General features: G+C 39.2%; 1 protein-coding gene across 5 annotated transcripts; it reads left to right on the top strand.

Annotated features, from left to right (window-relative positions):
• Positions 1-1,139: 1,139 nt before the first annotated feature.
• tnni3k (TNNI3 interacting kinase) lies at positions 1,140-19,433 on the top strand. 5 transcript variants are annotated; one of them, XM_041791482.1, is made up of 25 exons: positions 1,140-1,278; positions 1,564-1,672; positions 1,762-1,847; positions 2,092-2,189; positions 3,555-3,665; positions 3,766-3,864; positions 3,957-4,095; positions 4,506-4,650; positions 4,728-4,832; positions 4,968-5,062; positions 5,144-5,293; positions 5,395-5,478; positions 6,911-6,967; positions 8,211-8,303; positions 8,410-8,467; positions 8,556-8,750; positions 9,473-9,577; positions 9,654-9,706; positions 11,830-11,882; positions 12,411-12,543; positions 12,759-12,868; positions 14,417-14,476; positions 14,559-14,728; positions 16,608-16,687; positions 18,331-19,433. In XM_041791482.1, exons 1-25 carry the CDS (start codon positions 1,239-1,241, stop codon positions 18,447-18,449), a joined length of 2,547 nt encoding a protein of 848 aa, XP_041647416.1. In that variant the 5' UTR covers positions 1,140-1,238; the 3' UTR covers positions 18,450-19,433. The 5 variants fall into 5 exon arrangements, with proteins under 5 accessions (XP_041647416.1, XP_041647419.1, XP_041647415.1 ...); XM_041791485.1 differs by having other exon boundaries at positions 18,279-19,433; XM_041791481.1 differs by having other exon boundaries at positions 14,559-14,758; positions 18,331-19,432.
• Positions 19,434-19,467: the final 34 nt, after the last annotated feature.

The raw sequence follows: 19,467 nt of genomic DNA, 5'->3' as shown, positions 1-19,467 counted from the left end.
ACCTCATAAATGCTATACAGAATGAATGGGCTCAAATTCCCACAAAAACACATCAGAATCTTATAAGAAGTATCCTGAGAAGAGTTTTTATTGATTTATAATTAATGCTGGTATTTGCAAATAATCACATTACAAAGTGCTCATCAAATCACTAGAATATTCAAATAGAACAATGTTTTTGTTCATTTCTCTGAAACAGATGAAACCTGCTCTGTATCTTATTCAAATTCAACTTTTCAAATAGAAAAGCATGCAGTATTCAGCAATATCACAATAACAAAATGAAGTATAATAATTAAATATTAACGAGTGCCTGCCAGCTGTAACCCACCATTTCTGTGTCTATAAATTCATGTTTTAACAGTGTTTGCAACATGTCTCCCCTGTTTTCAAATGAATCCAGAATGCTCCTTTTCCCCCCAAAACTAGATTGACACCATGTCATCTAAGAGTAGCTGATAGCTGGCTGGAGCTCCATCTCACTGAATAAAATGTGAAATGACGGGCATAATAATACAAATTAATAATAATTGTTTGAATAATTGCTTTACATTATAAAATAAAATGTAAAACAATGCTAAAAAGTGATTAAAAACATTGAGCACAACAGCTGAGCTTTAACAGAGGGAGATAAATAGTCAGGTTATACAGACAAAAATTAAACAGACAACTTTAAATTGGTAACAAGGTAATAATACAAAGCATGCATCTAATAAGTACACTGTAAAGATCCTTAGGGAGGAAAGCATTACTTGTTTACATCAAATTATTTTTTTGATTTGTTGCAATAAAGTGAAGTTTTTGCAAGAAGTTTGTGTTTTATGCTCACTTTGCAATGATAAAATTGTGATTAATTGTGCAGCTCTATTCTTCATTACAGTGGCCACTTTGAGTCCAGTATTTATCAGGAATATAAGAACAAGTCTGGAAAGTAATCAGTTAGCCTTCTAGTAAGAAAAACAATAAACATGCACCATTTATAAGGTTTTATGACAAGGCTTCCTTTGTTTTCATACTGTAGACTCACACACATTGATATAAGCCTGCTTGCATATGGGGGGAGATCAGTTGTCGTAGTTGTCAAGCATTCCACTGAAATGTGTTTATTTTTAGCCCACAGACACGATCCCCCCCTTTATCTGGACCTGAGCAATTGTGGCAGAGTGAGAGATTGTATTACTGAGTTACTGTAGTAAACCAAACTACACAGCACATTTGACAAGAGACAGACCTTATCAATGGGAAACTACAAATCAAGACCCTCTCAGACGTGTACAGGTAACATGTTTTTTTTCTGTCTGATCATTTTAACGTAAGATGGAGAGTAAGGTGTTTGTTGAAGGAGGAACGACTGGTGGGTTTGTGTTCTTCTATTGGCAGCCATGTTGTGCAAGTCTTAGTAAAACTGAGTGACATTTACATCAATTCAAGCTTGAGAGGATGTGGTCTGTGCTGTTTTTAATACAGATTTACCCAAAAAGATAAAACATGCATGTGGCTAACGACAGGAAATAGAATTGACCTTATACTGGGATTTTTAACACTAATGATGGGACTGTGAAGATGAATGGAAGAAGAAGGTTGGCGAGTCGTACTCTGTCATCATCGAGAAGTTGGAAGACGACCTCCAGCTCAAAGAGAGTGAGCTTGTAGATCTCAGACTGGCTTTCAGGTGACTTCAACACTCTCTTTGTTTTAAAAAATAATCGAGTCTGCATGAGTTTGATTTAACAAGCATCCTTCTCCTTGTTGGTTTTTCAGCTCTGATGAGGCGTTTCAGAAGGTGAACTTGAGCTACCGGACAGAGAAGGGGCTGTCGCTGCTACACCTCTGCTGCGTGTGTGGAGGTATGCATGACTACTAGAGGCTATTAATAACTCCCAGACAAAATGTGACGGTGGAGGAGAGGATTACTGTGGACTGACTGAGGTTACAGTATTGTCTGGAGATGACCTTTCTATTTAACACCACACAGATTTAAACACCAAATATGAAAAAAAATGTCTGGATGAAAAGAAAACATTTGTATCTTTCAACCTTTTTTCACACAAAATAAAACACATTTTTTACAATATAAATGTGTATAACCAGGTAACAAGGACCATATCCGCACTCTGATTCATAGAGGCCTACGTCCCTCCAGACTGTCCAGGAATGGCTTCACCGCACTTCACCTGGCTGCTTACAAGGTATTAAACAGCACTATTACAGCATTAAAACATTTTGCATAATTGTCATACATGTTTCAAGCAGATACTAATATAGTTAAAGATGACTAAGTAGATACAAAATGTAGTTTTTAAATGAGGGTTTCATTTATCAAGGAAAAAAAAGACATTCAGGCATCTACCTGGCACCATGTGAAAAAGTAATCACAGAAGTCCCACCACATCTCAGAGAGTATCTTTTTGATAGAGTACAATGAACTCATTGTCATTCTCAAGACACCAGTTTGAGATGATTTGAGCTTTGTGACATGGCATGTTATCTTGCTGGATGTAGCCCTCAGAAATGGGTGAACTGTGGTCATGTAGTTATGTACATTGTCAGCATCAATACTCATCTAGGCTGTGGTCTTTAAATGGTGTTCAACTGGTGGTAAGGGGCCAAAAACCTGCAAAAAAAAAAATCCCCCACACTGTTGCACCACAACCAGAAGCCTAAACCACTGATACAAGGTAGGATGGATCCATGCCTCGATGTTGTTTATGCCAGATTCTCACCCTACTTTTTGAATGACCCAGCAGAAATGAGACTCATCAGACTGGACGTTGTTTCTCCAATCTTTAGTGTCCAGTTTTGGAATGTCCATGTAAACTGTAGCCTCAGTTTACTGTCCTGACCTGGCACCCCATGTGGTCATCTTCTGCTTTAGCCCATCTTCAAGGTTTGGCATGTTGTACAGTCAGGGATAGTCCTTCATATACCACGGTTGTAGCAAGTTTTTATTTTAATTACTGCCACCTTTCTATCTGCTCTAAACTGTCTGGAAAAAGCATTTTTATCCCAGAGAACTGCTATTCACTTGATATTTTCTCTTTTCTGACCATTCTCTGCAAACTCTTGAGATGACTGTGTGTAAAAATCTCGGTGAATCAGCAGTTTGAGATATACACAGACTGGCATCAACAACCATGGCACATTCAAAGCTACTTTAATCACCTTTCTCCCCCATTCTGATGCTCGTTTTAAACTTCCGCACATCCATCATATGCCATAATGCATTACCATGTGTAACAAACAGTTAAAGAAGTATACAACATGGCTGCGAGTGTATATCTGCCTTTGCCTTGTCATGTTTTTCTGTGTCTAAGAGATGTTTGAGTTTTGCCACATGGTGGAGTGCAAGCACACAAAGAAATGATTAGCTGCAAGTCTGAGCTGTTGCTATTAAGAGATGTGATGCAGGCAGAGCAGTCATTCAGCTATTTAATTAACTGATTGAGAACAGTACATATTAAACAGTCAACCAGGAACACACTTCAGGGTGTACACTTTGAAGTGTACACTTCATGAGTAATTGTAACGATTCTTTCCATGTTTCTGCACCTCAGGACGATGCTGAGTTGGTGACTGCTCTCCTCCACGGAGGTTCAGATGTGCAGCAGCTGGGTTACGGCGCCCTCACTGCCCTGCATGTGGCCACGCTGGCTGGGCACCATGAAGTGAACTTTTTTTTTTTTTCCTTGAGAGGAGGGGTCATTTCAGCAGATTTCCAGTTTTTCCTCACATCTGCTCATTCATAATTTGCCATTTTTTCTCCAGGCAGCAGATATCCTCCTGCAGCATGGAGCTCATGTGAATGTTCAGGATGCTGTGTTCTTCACCCCCTTGCACATAGCATCTTACAACGGAAATGAGCAGGTGCATCAGTCAAATAAACCAACTCCTGTCTTTTTTATTGATAGGCATGAAAGTTATAAATAATTCATCCATTTTGCCTCTATTTTTCTCAGTTGGCAAAGCTGCTGCTGAAGTTCAATACAGATGTGAATGCGAGCGGTGAGGTGGGGGACCGACCTCTGCACCTCGCTGCAGCTCGAGGTTTCCTTGGAATCATCAAGCTGCTGTTGGCTGACGGCACCAAAGTTAATGGTGAGAAAAGTTATCCTTCTTTTCCTTTCTTATACTTTTAAAGTAGTCTGTGTTCACATTTATATGAGTCGTAAATAACACAAATAAAACAACTAGAGAAGACCATGTGCAAGGGCACCTTAGGTGGAAACTGGCCATCATATATTCAGCTGCAAGTCAACAATTATCTGTAGGGTCACATAAATGTAGTATCCTCCTCCTCTGTAACAGAACTAGCTCATTTCTCCCACATAGTAACAAAACCTGCTTCTTCAAGTCTTAAGGAGAAAGTCATTTTTTTCCATTTCATCATATTCTTTATTCAGGCCCATCCTCTAGTTTCCTGCATGGCTGGAAGATTATTCCACTCTGTTGATAAACATGACTGTAAGAAGTATTTTTAAACCTTTCCTTTCCACCCTTTTTTTTAGTCAATGCCACTGACAATGAAGACCATGTTCCTCTGCACTTCTGTGCCCGCTTCGGTCACCATGAGATCATCCGCTTCCTCCTCCAGGGCAACTTTGGTGTTCAGCCTCACTCTGTCAACATCTATGGAGACACGCCATTACACCTGTAAAGGTTTTTACACAGTGTTAATCCTTTGTTAGTGCTCAGTACATGAAATTTAGTGCTGTATTTGGTTCCTCCAGGGCCTGCTATAATGGGAAGTTTGAGGCAGTGAAGGAGATTATGCAGCTTTCTGGCACAGAGAGTTTGTCAAAGGAGAATATATTCAGTGAGACAGCTCTGCACAGGTACAGCCTCACGTGCTCCATCTTTATATAGACTCTAACACGTGCTGTGAATTGTTGTTGAATATCTAAGCAGCACCTTTAACCTGTTATTCATGCTGCTGCGAGGTGATAATGAGTGTGTATCTTGTGTCACAGCGCATGCACGTATGGTAAAGACCTGGAGATGGTCAAGTTCTTATTAAGTCACAACGCCATGACCATCAACTGTCAGGGCAGAGACGGACACACAGGTCCTCTTTCTGAACGCCTTGATATAAATAGTAAAGTGTTCAGAATTATAATTGTTTAACATATTTGATTCCTTTATTTAGCTCTACACAGTGCATGTTATCACGGACACATCCGTCTGGTGCAGTTCCTCCTGGACAGCGGAGCAGACATGAACCTGGTGGCCTGCGACCCGAGCAGGTCCAGTGGGGAGAAGGACGAGCAGACGTGTCTGATGTGGGCTTATGAAAAAGGTCTGTTTTTGTGGAAAAAAAATAAGAGCTGAGTTGTGGAGAAAGGCGTAATAAAAAATTAATAATGTTGTTCTTCTGTGTTCTTCTTTTTTTTCCCACAGGCCATGATGCCATCGTCACCTTACTGAAACACTACAAACGTCCAGACGACTCCCCCTGCAATGAATACTCCCAGCCAGGAGGGGGTGAGTCAAGCCAGGGAAAAGGTTGATCTGGATAAGAGCGCAGACTTGCTGTCATCCTAGTTTGTCAAGCTAGACTGAACTTTTTCAAACACAGACTTACCAAATACAGAATGCCAGCGCTTTAAATGGGACTTTACACTTCACACGGGGGTTGAAAAATCTGCACAAATGGACTATTTGTGGGATATTTTATGCAGACCAATTTTTTTAACAAACCTAATGTGTACCTTATCTAATTTGTCACTGAGGAAAAACAGCATTCCGGAGATAAATATAGAGAAAAATGTAAATGATAATTGTATATGAGCTTGCATAACACGTTTCTAGTTGTCTGATAGCACTTTTTACACTCCATGCATGTCACACTTCAACTTTCACACACATTTTTACACTAATGGTGGAGGCTACCATGTAAAGTGTCCATCTAACTAATAGAGAGGGGGCTGCAGATCTCTGACATCCACTGTTCATTTGAGATGCCATCTTTTTCAGGATGGAAATACACACTAAAACATAAGTAATAAAACCAGATTAAACTTCTGTCCAGGGTCAAGGTGAGGGTTGAGGTAACCTGACCTGCAAAACCTGATTAAAACATTTACTAAAGTAAAGGAAATGGTCTACTTTCAGGGAAAAAAGCTTATCCTCCATGAGACATTCTAACGCTGCAAGCGTAGCGTATGTAGCTCTGTTAGCTGCATAAGCAATGTAGCTAATGTAGCTAAAGCTAAGCTCACAAAGAGGCTACATAAGCTATGTAGCTATGTTCTTTATGTTACGTTAGCTCTAGCTGTGTTTACTAAAGCTCACATTGCTAAAGCTAACTAAGCTACATTAGCTTATGTAGTAACATTAATTATGTAGCTAGCATAGCTATGTTAGCTTTTAGCTAAAGCTACAGAACTTAAAGCTAAAGAAGCAAAGTGAGCCACAGTTTATATAACTAGTTCTAAAACAGCTCTAGACATAATTTTATAAAGGCCTAGTTATTATTGTTGAAAAAAATCCTTTATTTTTTTTACTGCTACACTTTCTGCTATGTCACTGTAATGATCAAATTTATCAATTCAAGCAAAATATTAAATATATCTGATTTATCACATGTTGTTCCTGCAAATACAGCCTAGACCTACTCTTTTACTGGGATTAGGATAATATACTTTTGGGGGGTTAAAGTAATCCCAATCTTATTAAAAAGTTCTGAGCAAAACAAACAAGAGTTTTTTTTTTCTAGAATAAAAGGACTGGGTTACCTGATGATATCTATTTTTTCTTTTTTTTTCTCAAACATTTTTCTTTGACCAATATTTTAATGCTTAATCCTCTCTGAAAGCTTTAATCTAACTCAGATTACCCTTTAACAACCTGGCCCAGGACTAAAATTAGCCAGGTCTTCTCGTGAATGTGTCTAAACATGTTGTCTCTCTTCCAGATGGCTCCTATGTTTCTGTCCCGTCTCCTCTGGGGAAGATCAAAAGCATGACTAAAGGTAGTGAGGTGGAGTGAGGCACGGAGAATTTCACACACATCACATCCCAGTCAGCTGTCATCACAACACACACTCTATGTGTTACCAAGGGAGAGGCTTAGATGCTGATGATGACAGTTTTCTGTTTTTTCTCATCAGATGTGTACTAAAATCTGATATTCTCACTTTACATCTAACTAGGACTTCCACCTGGTGGTCATGTGCCTCTGTGAGGTACACAATAAACAAACAGTGAAAGTACTGTGGTGGGGAGAGGACAGCTGGGGTGTTTTTTGATTAGTAGATTTATGATTATAAGAAAGTAGAAATGATTATAAAAGAACTGTTGCTGTTGGAAAACGTAGGAAGTTCTCCCTCAGGTCTAAGTGTAGGTTTGTGCCAATTGTGACAAAAAATTAATACATTTTTTGAGATATTGTGCGCGTAAGATTTGAGGTCACTGTGACCTTGACCTTGTACCTTCAAAATCTAGAAATATCATCCTTGAGTCATAGAGGATATTCGTTTAAAGTTTAAAGAAAAACCCTCAAAGCATTATTGAGATACATGAGACCCAATGACCTTGCCCTTTGACCTCTGTATACAACCGTGTCATCCTTTAGTCAGAATTGACATGTATTCAAACATGGTAGAAAATCCATATTTGCACATAATACATGTAATGGCTCTCAGTGAAGTAATACTTCCACTGTATCAACCTATATACACTATATGGACAAAAGTATCGGACCACCTGACCACTACAACAACAGGGACATGACATTGTATTCAAGCACACAGACTTTAATACAGAGCCTGCCCCTCCCTATACACAGACCACACACAGCGTGTTTGGCCTTTTCCCATGTGGAGGGCCTCATACCAGAGTCTGCTTAGGGCCTAACAGGGGCAGCCCTGAGTTAAAGTCAGTTTTAGTAGATAGACTGGTAGATCCTGACAGAGAGAGAGAGATCAATGAACTTTATTAATCCCAAACTTAGAAAGTGTGGTGTTATGTCAGCCAGTTATGCTGGCTAATTCACTTTTAAGTCAAAGTTTTACCCTATAAACAGTGGGAGATTACTAAGTAGCACATTCAATCTGCCTGAAATATAGTCATCTATAGTTCATTATACATTGAACCCAGACCATTGTTTGAGTGTTTGTCCAGATACAAATAGATTCTTCTTCAATGTGCATATTAACCTAGATATCTCCAAATAAATGTCATTTTGTTGTGGTTTTGTAATGGTTTTATTTTCAGAGAAAGCAGAAGTTCTCCTGCTCAGAGCCAGCCTCCCCTCTCACTTCCACCTTCAGCTGTCTGAATTGGAGTTTAATGAAATCATTGGATCAGGTAACTCCTCTCTGATTTATTTTCAATCAGTGTTTCTCCTTGAATCTTTGAATTAATGTGAATGATCTGATTGTAATACAGAGTCTTGACTCTGTCTCATTCTCAGGCTCCTTTGGAAGAGTCTACAAAGGCAAATGCCGAAACAAGATTGTTGCCATCAAACGGTACGTGTGCATTAAAGATAAACCTCATAAGATGACAGATTTTGCATTTACTAAAGTTAAAATTATGTTTTATCCCTGATGTTTGTAGCTATCGAGCCAATACGTACTGCTCAAAGTCAGATGTGGACATGTTCTGCAGAGAGGTGTCCATCCTCTGTCGACTCAATCATCCCTGTATCATCCAGTTTGTGGGGGCGTGTTTGGACGACCCCAGTCAGTTTGCCATTGTGACCCAGTACGTCTCTGGAGGCTCGCTGTTCTCTCTGCTGCACGAGCAGAAGAGGTGAGGAAGTGTATTTCGCACTGGAGCTTAACTTGTATTATATCATTAATAATGGCAGTGCTCCACTCGCTCCCTAAACCCCTAACCACTGAACCTCCGTACCATTCTCATCTTTAACAATTTTAAGAATGTACAACACAATAAAGGGCAAGATAACCCCAGACTTCATCACATACAGTAAAGGTTAAGAAATAGACACACTTTATTATAATGCTGTTAGTTAAACCACAGCAAATTACAGCCTCAGTACCACAGGGGAATCAAAAACCACGTTTCTATTTTAAATCTTACACATCAAAGGATCCTTTTATTGACCTTCTGTAAAAATCTGTCACTGTTAAGCTGCTGTTTAATAAAGCAATGAAAGATTCAAAGTTCAGATCTTTAAATTGGTTTAATGAAATTATTCACCCTCATTAAAGAGCTTTCAGTCCGATGTTAAGATCTAAAGAGAGCTTAAACTACTTAAAGAAGTAACTCAGTGATTTACAAAGACGTGTTTGCACAGCATAGTCAACTGTTTCATGTCTCATTATCCTCTTTGGAAGTTTCCTCTCAGTTGGGATCATCATTGATCCAGATGAAGTGTTCATCTAACTGTGCAGCCAGGTGCTGCCTTTATAGACTGCCCTATCGATCTGTGTAAAGTGCTGTGTGTGATTGGCAGGGACCATTGATCTGGCACTAAGTGGCTGCTGCTTTAATGATGTGTCAATGGACAGGCTGATCGACCTGCAGTCCAAGCTCATCATCGCCATCGACGTGGCCAAGGGCATGGAGTACCTGCACAACCTCACCCAGCCCATCATCCACCGGGACCTCAACAGGTGGGTGCATCAGCGTATGAGGTGGGCAGTGTGGAATAACTGCTGTCACCACTGATAACACGTGTGCTTCCTGCAGCCATAATATCCTGCTGTATGAGGATGGACATGCTGTGGTGGCAGATTTTGGAGGTAAGAGACATTTTGCAGTGTTTATATTTACATATACACATTTCTAAAAGTAACACTGAACTGAATGACTTTTTATGATGAGGCACATGCAGATGCTGGCTGTGCACCTCATTCATTTATGTCTTTGGGTGCCTTGGAATGAGATACTGAACACTAACATCAATATTACTTATCAAGACAAAAGTAAAAGCCATTTGCTGTAGATATGTTTAGTAGTATTAGCAATGCAGGCCCTATTTCTTGCTTTTATATCTCGGAATAAGAATTATATCTGGACTTTTCAGACAAATGTAGTGCAAGGTAAGTTGAATGAGATCTTTTTGATGAGAAATTATACAAACACATGTTTGCGCCATCGTGGTTTACAAAGCTAGCAACACAAGATGTGCAGCCCTTTTAAGTGATCTTTCAAAAGCACTTGACACAGCGGTCAACACAATGCTGAAGCAAAGCCTGGTTAGAGTAGGTCCGTCTCAACAAACTATTAGCTGGATTGTCCGCTAGAAGGTTCACTTCTGACTCTCTTAAAGGAACAGAGTGCCTCAAGGGTCAGTCCTGGGGCCACTCATTTCATTCTTTGTATTACTAACACTGATCGAAATGTGTCTAATGCAGTTTTTTATGTTGATGACACTGTACTGTTTAGCTAAACATCCACCCCAGACCAAGCTCTTTTAATACTGTTCAGCAGAATTTTTATGATTTAAACTTGTTTTAAATGCAGACAAATCAAAAAGCATGCTGTTTCAAATGCTACAGCTAACCCACAGAACCTGTCCATAATCGGCACTTCTCAGAAATCTTTGTGTTTTGATTTATGACTCACTCTCTCTCTCTCTCTCCCTCTTACGTCCCACATTCAGCCACCGGTAAAAGGGTTAAAAACTGAAGCTGAGTTTCTATTTCAGGATTTTCTTTTGAATTCGAAAGAGACTGGTTGCTGCAACTTTTATGTCAGTATTGGACTATGGAGATGTTTAGTCCATGCACGCCTCGCCTTGGGGTTTACATGCTCTAGACTCTGTGTATGATGGAGCTCTGAGGTTCATCACTAACGTTAAAGCCCTTGCCCATCTCTGTTTGTTGTATGAACATGTTGGATGGTCTTCTTTATTGTTGACTGAAACAGTCTAATCTACAAGGCTATCCTCGGTCTGTTTCCTTCATATCGTCTGGCCTACATCAGTCAGAGGAGTTCTGGATCTTTGTTCTCAGGATGTTTTCTTACTGAGGGTCAGAACTGAACTTGGAAAGGGCCTTTAAATTTGCTGCTTCCTTTGGCAGGAAGAAATTACAAAAGGACTTATGACCTGGTCTGATTGGGTGCTTTTAAGAGGAAGCTGGATGACATGAAAGCAGGCACATTTTTCTGTTGGCTAGACGTTCTACCTGATCTATGGAGGGGCTTTATGATTGTGGTCCAATTTTGACAAATATTTATTTATTTAGTTCTTGTTTTCTAGTTTGCTAATTTGCTTGTATGTATGGCTGCTCATTTTCTTTTTAACTGTGCTGCTTCCTGTCTTGGTCAGGACACTCTTGAAATAGATTTTTAATCCCAATGAAGTTTTCCTGGTTAAATAAAGGTTAAATTTAAAAAATAATCACATAAAAGTCCTTCTCCTTCTTGTGAAATGTGACACTGAAGAATTCAGTGCTTCTGTATAAGCTGAATTATTTTCATTGGAGAGTGCTATGAGTGCAGTAAAAAAAAGCAGCTGACATTTAGCATTTTTATGCTGAGGAAGCTGAGTGCTGGAAATGCTGGACCACACTGGTTTAATTGAAAAGGAGGGTCTTGATTTCACAGTCTTATATTGTTTGAAACGAACAAAGTCACAAAATCATTCCGTCTATAGAAGCGAACTTCTATGATTTTTTTTTTCAACTACTCAAACCCAAACCCTTCATCGAATCTTTTGCTTTATATTTGCATTAATTTACATTTTATCTTTGCTTTGACACATCTAAACTTTCAGGGAAGTATTTATTATTTTGTCCATTATTTTACCATGATGAGTTTATAATAATACTGACAATCAGATATTCCAAGTGACTGAGTTTAAAGCTGAACAACCTATTTTCCAGTGTATTATGTGTATGAGTTTCTCTTTCCTCTGCAGAATCTCGATTCCTTCAGTCTGTGGATGAGGACAACATGACCAAGCAGCCAGGGGTCAGTGATATTTCCTGTTTATTTGATAACACACCCAGACCTTTATGGAATATTTTCTTCTTTTTTCCACTTGCCAAACACTCTCTCACCCCACTTCCAGCATTTATAGAAGAATAAAGGCACTCTGCATTATGCAAGTGAGTGTTGTTATTTTGCAGGAGTTCAAGCCAGAGCTTCTTCTGGCACCTGCCATCAATTACCAGAGAAAAAAAAATCTGCCTTCATGCAGAATTTTAACTCAATGTGCTGAGTCATCATTCCTCAGAGTGCTTGGCCTGCAGTTTGGTGTTAAGTGTGTTACACCTCATGGGAGCTGCCTGTTGTGAGGAGGATCTTGCCCTTGCTGGGACACAGAGTTTATGACAGTAAAGGCCTCATTTATACAAGTGTGTGCGTCCCTGCATGCAACAGCACTTGAACATACCAGTAATATGATCAAACATTAGTGATACAGATCTATTTAGCATCAGTATATTTGCTTTATCTTCAGCGTGTTTACACTTACCTGTGTCTCATGTGTTTGTGCAGAATCTGCGTTGGATGGCTCCTGAAGTGTTCACACAGTGTACTCGCTACTCAGTGAAGGCCGACATGTTCAGCTACGCCCTCTGTCTGTGGGAGCTGCTCACTGGAGAAATTCCCTTTGCTCATTTAAAACCTGGTATTTCTTCTTCACATCTTGCACAAGTTTAACTCTGATATGTGGAGACATTTCCACAGAGAATATTTGATCTGTGCATGTTACATCCATATAGAATATCTTTAACGGAATAATACAAAATGAAAAACCAGGTTAAAATGTCACACATTTACAAGCACACAGCTGTATGACTGCATCGGATTCAAATGAAATATTCAATGTTCTTCTGTCCTCAGCGGCTGCAGCAGCAGACATGGCATACCATCACGTCCGCCCTCCAATTGGCTACTCCATCCCCAAACCTATCTCTGCACTCCTGATGAGAGGCTGGTACGCCTGCCCAGAGGTAAATCAACCAGATTTTAACTCTTTTTGAATATCATCTGAGGTCTGATGATCAAAAACAATAGAAATTAAAAATCTATTAATTTAAGCTGGGTCTCATGAAGTTACACTGTTGTTTATGTCCACTATGAGCTGTGTGATCCTCTGTGTACACCACCAGGAAACTGCTCCATAGCTTTAAACTGTGAACATCAATAAAAAGACACAAGCTCTTTAGACTCACTGATGCTCAGAGAGGCTTTGATGCTGAGTCAGCTGCTTCGGCAAACGTGCAGCAGTGATGAACATGACCTACGTGTCCCCAGGTGATACATTAGTGCTCTGCTGTTCACATTTAGGAGCAAACATGACCTGGATGAAGGCCCCCGAGGACCACGCCAGGCATGCTGTTTCTCAGCCTCATTAAGACACTTTATTACGCAGCACATTTCCTCCTCTATGGTATTCTCATCCCTGTTTGCCAACCAAGGTTGCCAAGGTTAATTTCAAAACAAACACAGTTGTTTAACTAACTTTTATGTAAATCACAGCAATAAATTAACTTCTCAATTGTATTGTTTGAGACCACCGGTACAATCACCTTGCCCCCATTTAAGCATCCCTGGCTCCCTGTGTGTTTTAGGTTTGATTTTTAGAATGGTATTCCTGACATAAACATCTTTAAATTGGCTGGATCTTTCCTGTCTTTCTGACCTTTTAAACCCCATGTTTTACCACAGACACTCAGATCCAGTCATCGGTTGCTTCTGACTGTCCAGAGGTCTAAGCTGAAGCTCCGGGATGACTGAGCTTTTTCAGTGGCAGCGCCAAACCTCTGGAACACTCTTCTTCCACACGTTTGGCTGACCCCACACTGCCTGTTTTTAAATCAAACCTCAAAGTGCTTGTTTACTCCTTAGTCTTTGCTTCTTCCTGAGATACTGCTCTTTACCCTGTCCTTTTCTACTGATCTTAAGTGCAAATTTACAGATTTTTCTACTACAGTACAACCATTACCGACTGTTTGCTTTTGCTAGGGATTGTTCTGATCTATTTTTGAAAGCTTCCAAACCATGGACATATACATTTCTAGGAGTCTGCACGTCATCATTACATAAACAGTACACTACCAGAAGGCACATATTAATAATAATAATCTATAATGCTTTGTGTTAATGATATGTGAAAAAGAAGCAGGGGGACAGTGTTTACTAAGATCAAACTGAGAGGATTTCAAAAGTTTTTGTTTATTCTGTCTTCATTGTGTCGTAGTGTTTTGTCGTCTGTGTCTCATATTGAAGCAGCACACAGACAGGCCTTGGCCTCTCTCTCAGGATGTGATGTATAATTGAACAGCCCCAGCTTGGTAGTGTTTGTTCTTTTACAGAGAAGCTCGAGATCTAAGGAGAGCTTTTGAAGCAGAGCTCACCCCAGCTTCATATGTGGGTGGACTTAAATGAACATATCATACAGAGAAAGTGTTTGTGAGAAGAAATGCTTGTTTTGGCTGTTTATCACCTGCTGTATTTGGCATTGAGGGATAAATAAATGTCTAAATTTTCTGATTTAGGACAGGCCTGAATTCTCAGAGGTGGTTTCTAATCTGGAGGAATGCTTGTGCAATGTTGAGGTAAATTGATTTCATATATGTGTGCATGCTACCTTTTTATACACTGTTTTTAATGACTTTATGTTATGTGTTTGTGTTGCAGCTGATGTCTCCTGCCTCCAGTAACAGCAGCGGCTCCCTGTCCCCCTCCTCCTCCACTGACTGTCTGCTTGGACGAGGAGGACCCGGCCGGAGCCACGTGGCTGCCTTGCGCTCTCGCTTTGAGCTTGAGTACGCTCTCAACACTCGAGCCTATGCTTTCTGGTCTCAGAGGTACGAGGGAGCAAGCACCTCAACAGACAGGTGAAGGTTTAGAGATGGAATAATTTACTGACCTATGGCCAGAGTTTACCGTTTGTTGTCTTTTTAGATTTTTGAGAAACTATCTAGTACATTTATCATTGACAGTGTATTTATATGGACAGCACATCTCCATCTCCTTTCACTGTACCGAGTTGAAGCCAGTCTGTTTGAAGCATCACTCACATTTATGGAAATTTCAGTGACTTTTTTGTTACATTTTCTGTCATTTTTCCTTCTATACTTTGCTTGTCCATTTGAAAATGCTGCAGTGAGCTGCATTTGTCAACAGAGCTTTCAATCATGACACCACTTCAGTTTTTTTTTACTATCGGATAATAAATCAAAACAAAACTACTCAGTATAATAAATACTTGGAAATAAATCAATATGTAAATAAATAATTATTCATACAGAATCCAGGTTCAACTCAAATTTATTTAACATTATAGTTTGACCCATGTCCCATCTGATGACATGTTGAAGAGAGGGTTTGTGGCCTATACTGCAGCCAATCAGCAGGGGCGCTCTAAATCTTATGGCTTCACATCCTGGTGACTGTTTCTCCATCCATTTTCATATACAGTGAATGGTTTGGCACTGTTGGAAAACATCTACAGCCACTCAACATCAATGAGCATTTTACACTAAAAATGTACCAGATTACAGTCTGTGTAGAGTTATGGTTACACTCCTGCTTGTAGTATGTGCACTTAAATAACCACAAAATTAAGACCAGGTATTATAAAAGTGTGTGGATGGTTGATGATTGAAAAGAGATTCCTTTAAGATTAATAATAGTTTATTCATTTTCACCAGAGATAATATAAATTACATACAAATTCTTCAAAGCTGTCCTGAAACCTTCTGTTACTTTCAATGAGATAAAAATAGTGCATAGAAATAGCATCTCTTAAGTAATTAGTTGATTAATTTCTTAATCAATGAGTTTAGGCAGGATATTTCTATTTGAAAATGTTATAACAATAACAAAAGATGAAAATAGAGATTAGCTCCACCCACCTCTGCTGCTTACTTCTTGCTCTCAACTGAGGACTGTTCAATATAAACAGCACTCAGTAGCGTTTATTAACTGAACAGTAAACCACAGTGTACTAAACATGGCCTTCCTGGTTTGCACTGTTAGCTACTCACTAAGCTAAAAACAAGTTTGTTGAGGTAAAACTCTGCCAAACATCATGTCTGGACTTGATCTCATTTGTAGAAACAGCCAAACAATTGTTTAGTCTGTAACTTGTCAACCAGTTAAGATGCTTACTGAAACAGTAAAGACTTAAGTTGCTCGGATACCTGACAGGAAACAAAGGAAAGAAAACCAATGAAACATGCATGGCACTGTGACTGAGGAGGAAAGCCTCCATTAGACGGCTGGCTTTGAGCCTCTGTTGTGTGTGACTCAGGGTTTGTGTGTCTGTGTGCAGTCATAGCTTAGTAACAGTCTCTACGAACCCAGAAACAGGACATCGGGTTATTGAGGTGTGACAGATATTTCAGTAATCACTCAGTGCTCCTGAAAAATAAAATAAACAAGGCCTTTTTTGGTTGTTTAAAATGAAATTAAGGTCATTTTATATAATCTTGATGAAGAGCTTGTTGTGTCCATGAGGATCCTGTCAAACTTGTCATTAATTTTGTATAGGCTACTGTCCCCCCGTAGAGAAAGTGAGAGCAGCAGGTATTATGTGGGACATTACATATTGAATTTCTTCTGCTTCTATCAGACTCCATCTTATCCGTCTCTCATCATGTAAACAAAGCAGTATATATTTCTGCACCAGTGTTGTTTAGCAGTGGATTAGAGTTGGGTTGATGTTATTTATTAATTTTTCAGTGAGCGTCGTCGAGCATCCGGAGGGCTTTCACTGGAGGAGCTAAGACGGAACATGCAGTTTTCTCCCATCGATCGAAATGGTTTGTCTGCAAAATACATTTGCTCTGATACAACATCATGGTAATAATGGACTGTTTTGTGTTTTACAGTTCTTGTAAAAAAATATTTACCCTTTGGATGATTATTGATTTTATAAATCAATCATGGTCAAGATAATTTGGCTGTTTTGACAAAAAAAAACGTCTTTAATGTAGAAGTGAAAACAGATTTCTACAACATGATGCCAATTAAACAAAAATATGTAATGTAAAATAAGTGACTGCATAAATATTCATCCCCTTTAAAGTGTCTGGCCTAATTCAACACAAGTTCAGCCAATTTGAGCTAGTAGTCTAATGATTACTGAAATTGGGATCATCTAGTGTATCCAATGTGTCTCAAGTGATTGCAGTAGAAAGACACGTGTCTGGAAAGTCCAGTCACTGGTTAATCAGTATTCCTGGCTGCAATTACACCATGAACACAAAAGAACATTCTGAGAAGATTAGAGAAAAGGTTATTGAAAAGTAGAAGTCAGGGGATAAATACAAAAACATTTCCAAGCTACTGACCATCCCCCAGAGTTCAGTTAATCCATCATCACAAAATGGAAGGAATATGGCACATGTGTAAATCTGCCTAGATCAGGCCGTCCTCACAAACTGAGTGACTGTGCAAGAAGGAGACAAGTGAGAGAGACCACCAAGACACCTATGACTACTCTGAAAGAGTTACAAGCTTCAGCAGCTGAAATGGAAAAGTCTCTGCAAACAACAACTACTGCCCGGGGTTCTTCATCAGTCAAAGCTTTATGGGAGAGTGGCAAAGAGAAAGCCACTGTTAAAGAAAACTCATAAACTACAGTTCGCTAAAAGGCATGTGGAAGACTCCAGGGTCAAGTGGAAGAAAGTTCTGATGATAGTCTGATGAGACATGAGACCAACCATCAGACAAGATGCTACTGCACATCATCACAACTACACCATCCCCACAGCATGGTGGTGGCAGCATCATGCTGTGGGGATGCTTATTGGCAGCTGGCCCTGGAAGGCATATAAAGATAAAGGATAAAATGAAGGCAGCAAAACACATGAAAATCCTGGAAGACAATCTTATTTAGTCAGCAAGAGAACTGCTGCTTGAGAGAAGATCTATTTTCCAGCAAGACAATAACCCAAAGCATACAGAAACAGCTATACAGAAATGGTTTGAAGACAAGAAGAATGTTCTGGAGTGGATGAGTCAAAGTCCAGACCTCATCCCAATAGAAAATTTATGGCAGGGCTTGAAAAGGGCCATGTGTGCCCTATCCATGTGCAACCTGATGGAGCTTGAGCAGGATTACAAAAAATGGAGTAAAATTGCAGTGTCCAGATGTGCAAGCTGGATTGAGACCTATCCACACAGACTCGGTGCTGTAATTGCAGCCAGAAGTGCCTCTACTAAATACTGACTTGAAGGGGGTGAATATTTATGCAGTCACTTATGTTATGTTACATATTTTTATTTGAATGGAATTACTTTGTCGAAAAATGTTTTCACTTCGACATTACAGAAGTTTCCTTTGTAATTTTTGTCAAAAGAGCATAACTATATGGACCATGATTGATTTATAAAATCTTCTCTTTTTAGGGTATGTGTCTGATCCCATGAGCACCATGAGATTCTGCTCTTCTTTCAGCAGCAGCGGCAGCTTCGAGGACAGCAACTAAACCTGAGAGGAGCAAGTATTATTATGTAATCCACAAAACCATGTCTGCTTTTGATATTTACTTTCAGTTCAACTGTAATAATAGTGGTTGATATGATATGTATTGATAACTAGACCTAATTTCATTGCACATTTATGCATATGGATGAGTTTTTTAGGTACTCAGAGCACACTTTTGGTCCCTATTACATTTCCTTTTGTTTGTACGGTGTGTTTCATATTCATGTAAACTATGTTAATATTTCACTGAAGATTTGAGATCTTGTAAATATGGTTTGTGTGACTTTGTTTTTCATGTTTTCTGTAAATCTTACAAAGAAGCTTTAGGAATTCAAATGTGTGTTTTATTATTTTTAAGTGTCAACATGCTTTCATTCAAGGTTCAAGAGAAAAGCAGCAAGTCCATTTTCATGTAATTTTAAAGTTTTATTATATTCATTGGCTAAAATCACACAAGTAATGAGTCGTCTCAAATGGAGCAATAAAGCCTCACAAACCCAAAACAGCAATTACAAAAATGATGAGAAATATTAAAAACAAACCATTTTTAATCAGGAGGTAGAGTAAGCAGCAATAAACTTTGATATTCACAGTTTTTCAAACAGCTGATTAGGAGCCTAAAATGACTGAATAATTCATGTTAACTTTTAACTATATTTTGGGGATTTATAAACATATTGTCACATTTAGGCATTAAAACACCAGCACTGTCATTAACACAGACATTACTCTCGTAACAGCTAAGGCACTAGAACATCCTGTTTGTCTAAAGTCAGTGGAAACACAAAGTGTGCCAACTAAGCTGTGGGAGTCGGACAACTATGAATTATTTAATTATTTGTGAGCGTGAGTGGAGCAGGTATCTGTTTACATGTAATAGATGATAGCGGCTGCATTTGATACCTCAGAAACTATGAGAAACCTCTCTGTGAGCAACAAAAGGAAGAGATGGTCTATTGTAAACATTTGATGCAGCATTTAAAACTCATAATGAGGCTTCTTCTTCATGGTGATTGAAGGGTGAAGGTTATTCATGAGGTCACTGTGATGTAAACACAGAAACAAAAAAAGACATTCCTGGGCATCTGTTAGAACTAAAAACATCTGTTT

This window comes from Cheilinus undulatus, linkage group 7 (genome assembly GCF_018320785.1).
Source record: "Cheilinus undulatus linkage group 7, ASM1832078v1, whole genome shotgun sequence".
NCBI classification, from domain to species: Eukaryota; Metazoa; Chordata; class Actinopteri; order Labriformes; family Labridae; genus Cheilinus; species Cheilinus undulatus.
The sequence above is the reverse complement of the archived record's forward strand: the minus strand, read 5'-3'. Positions and strand labels throughout refer to the sequence as shown.

Coding starts and splice junctions, on each gene's coding strand:
- tnni3k (XM_041791481.1), top strand. CDS start 1,239: ATGGGAAACTACAAATCAAGACCCTCTCAGACGTGTACAG. Junction 1,848..2,091: donor CCTCTGCTGCGTGTGTGGAG/GTATGCATGACT, acceptor GTGTATAACCAG/GTAACAAGGACCATATCCGC. Junction 16,688..18,330: donor TTCTCCCATCGATCGAAATG/GTTTGTCTGCAA, acceptor TTCTTTCAGCAG/CAGCGGCAGCTTCGAGGACA.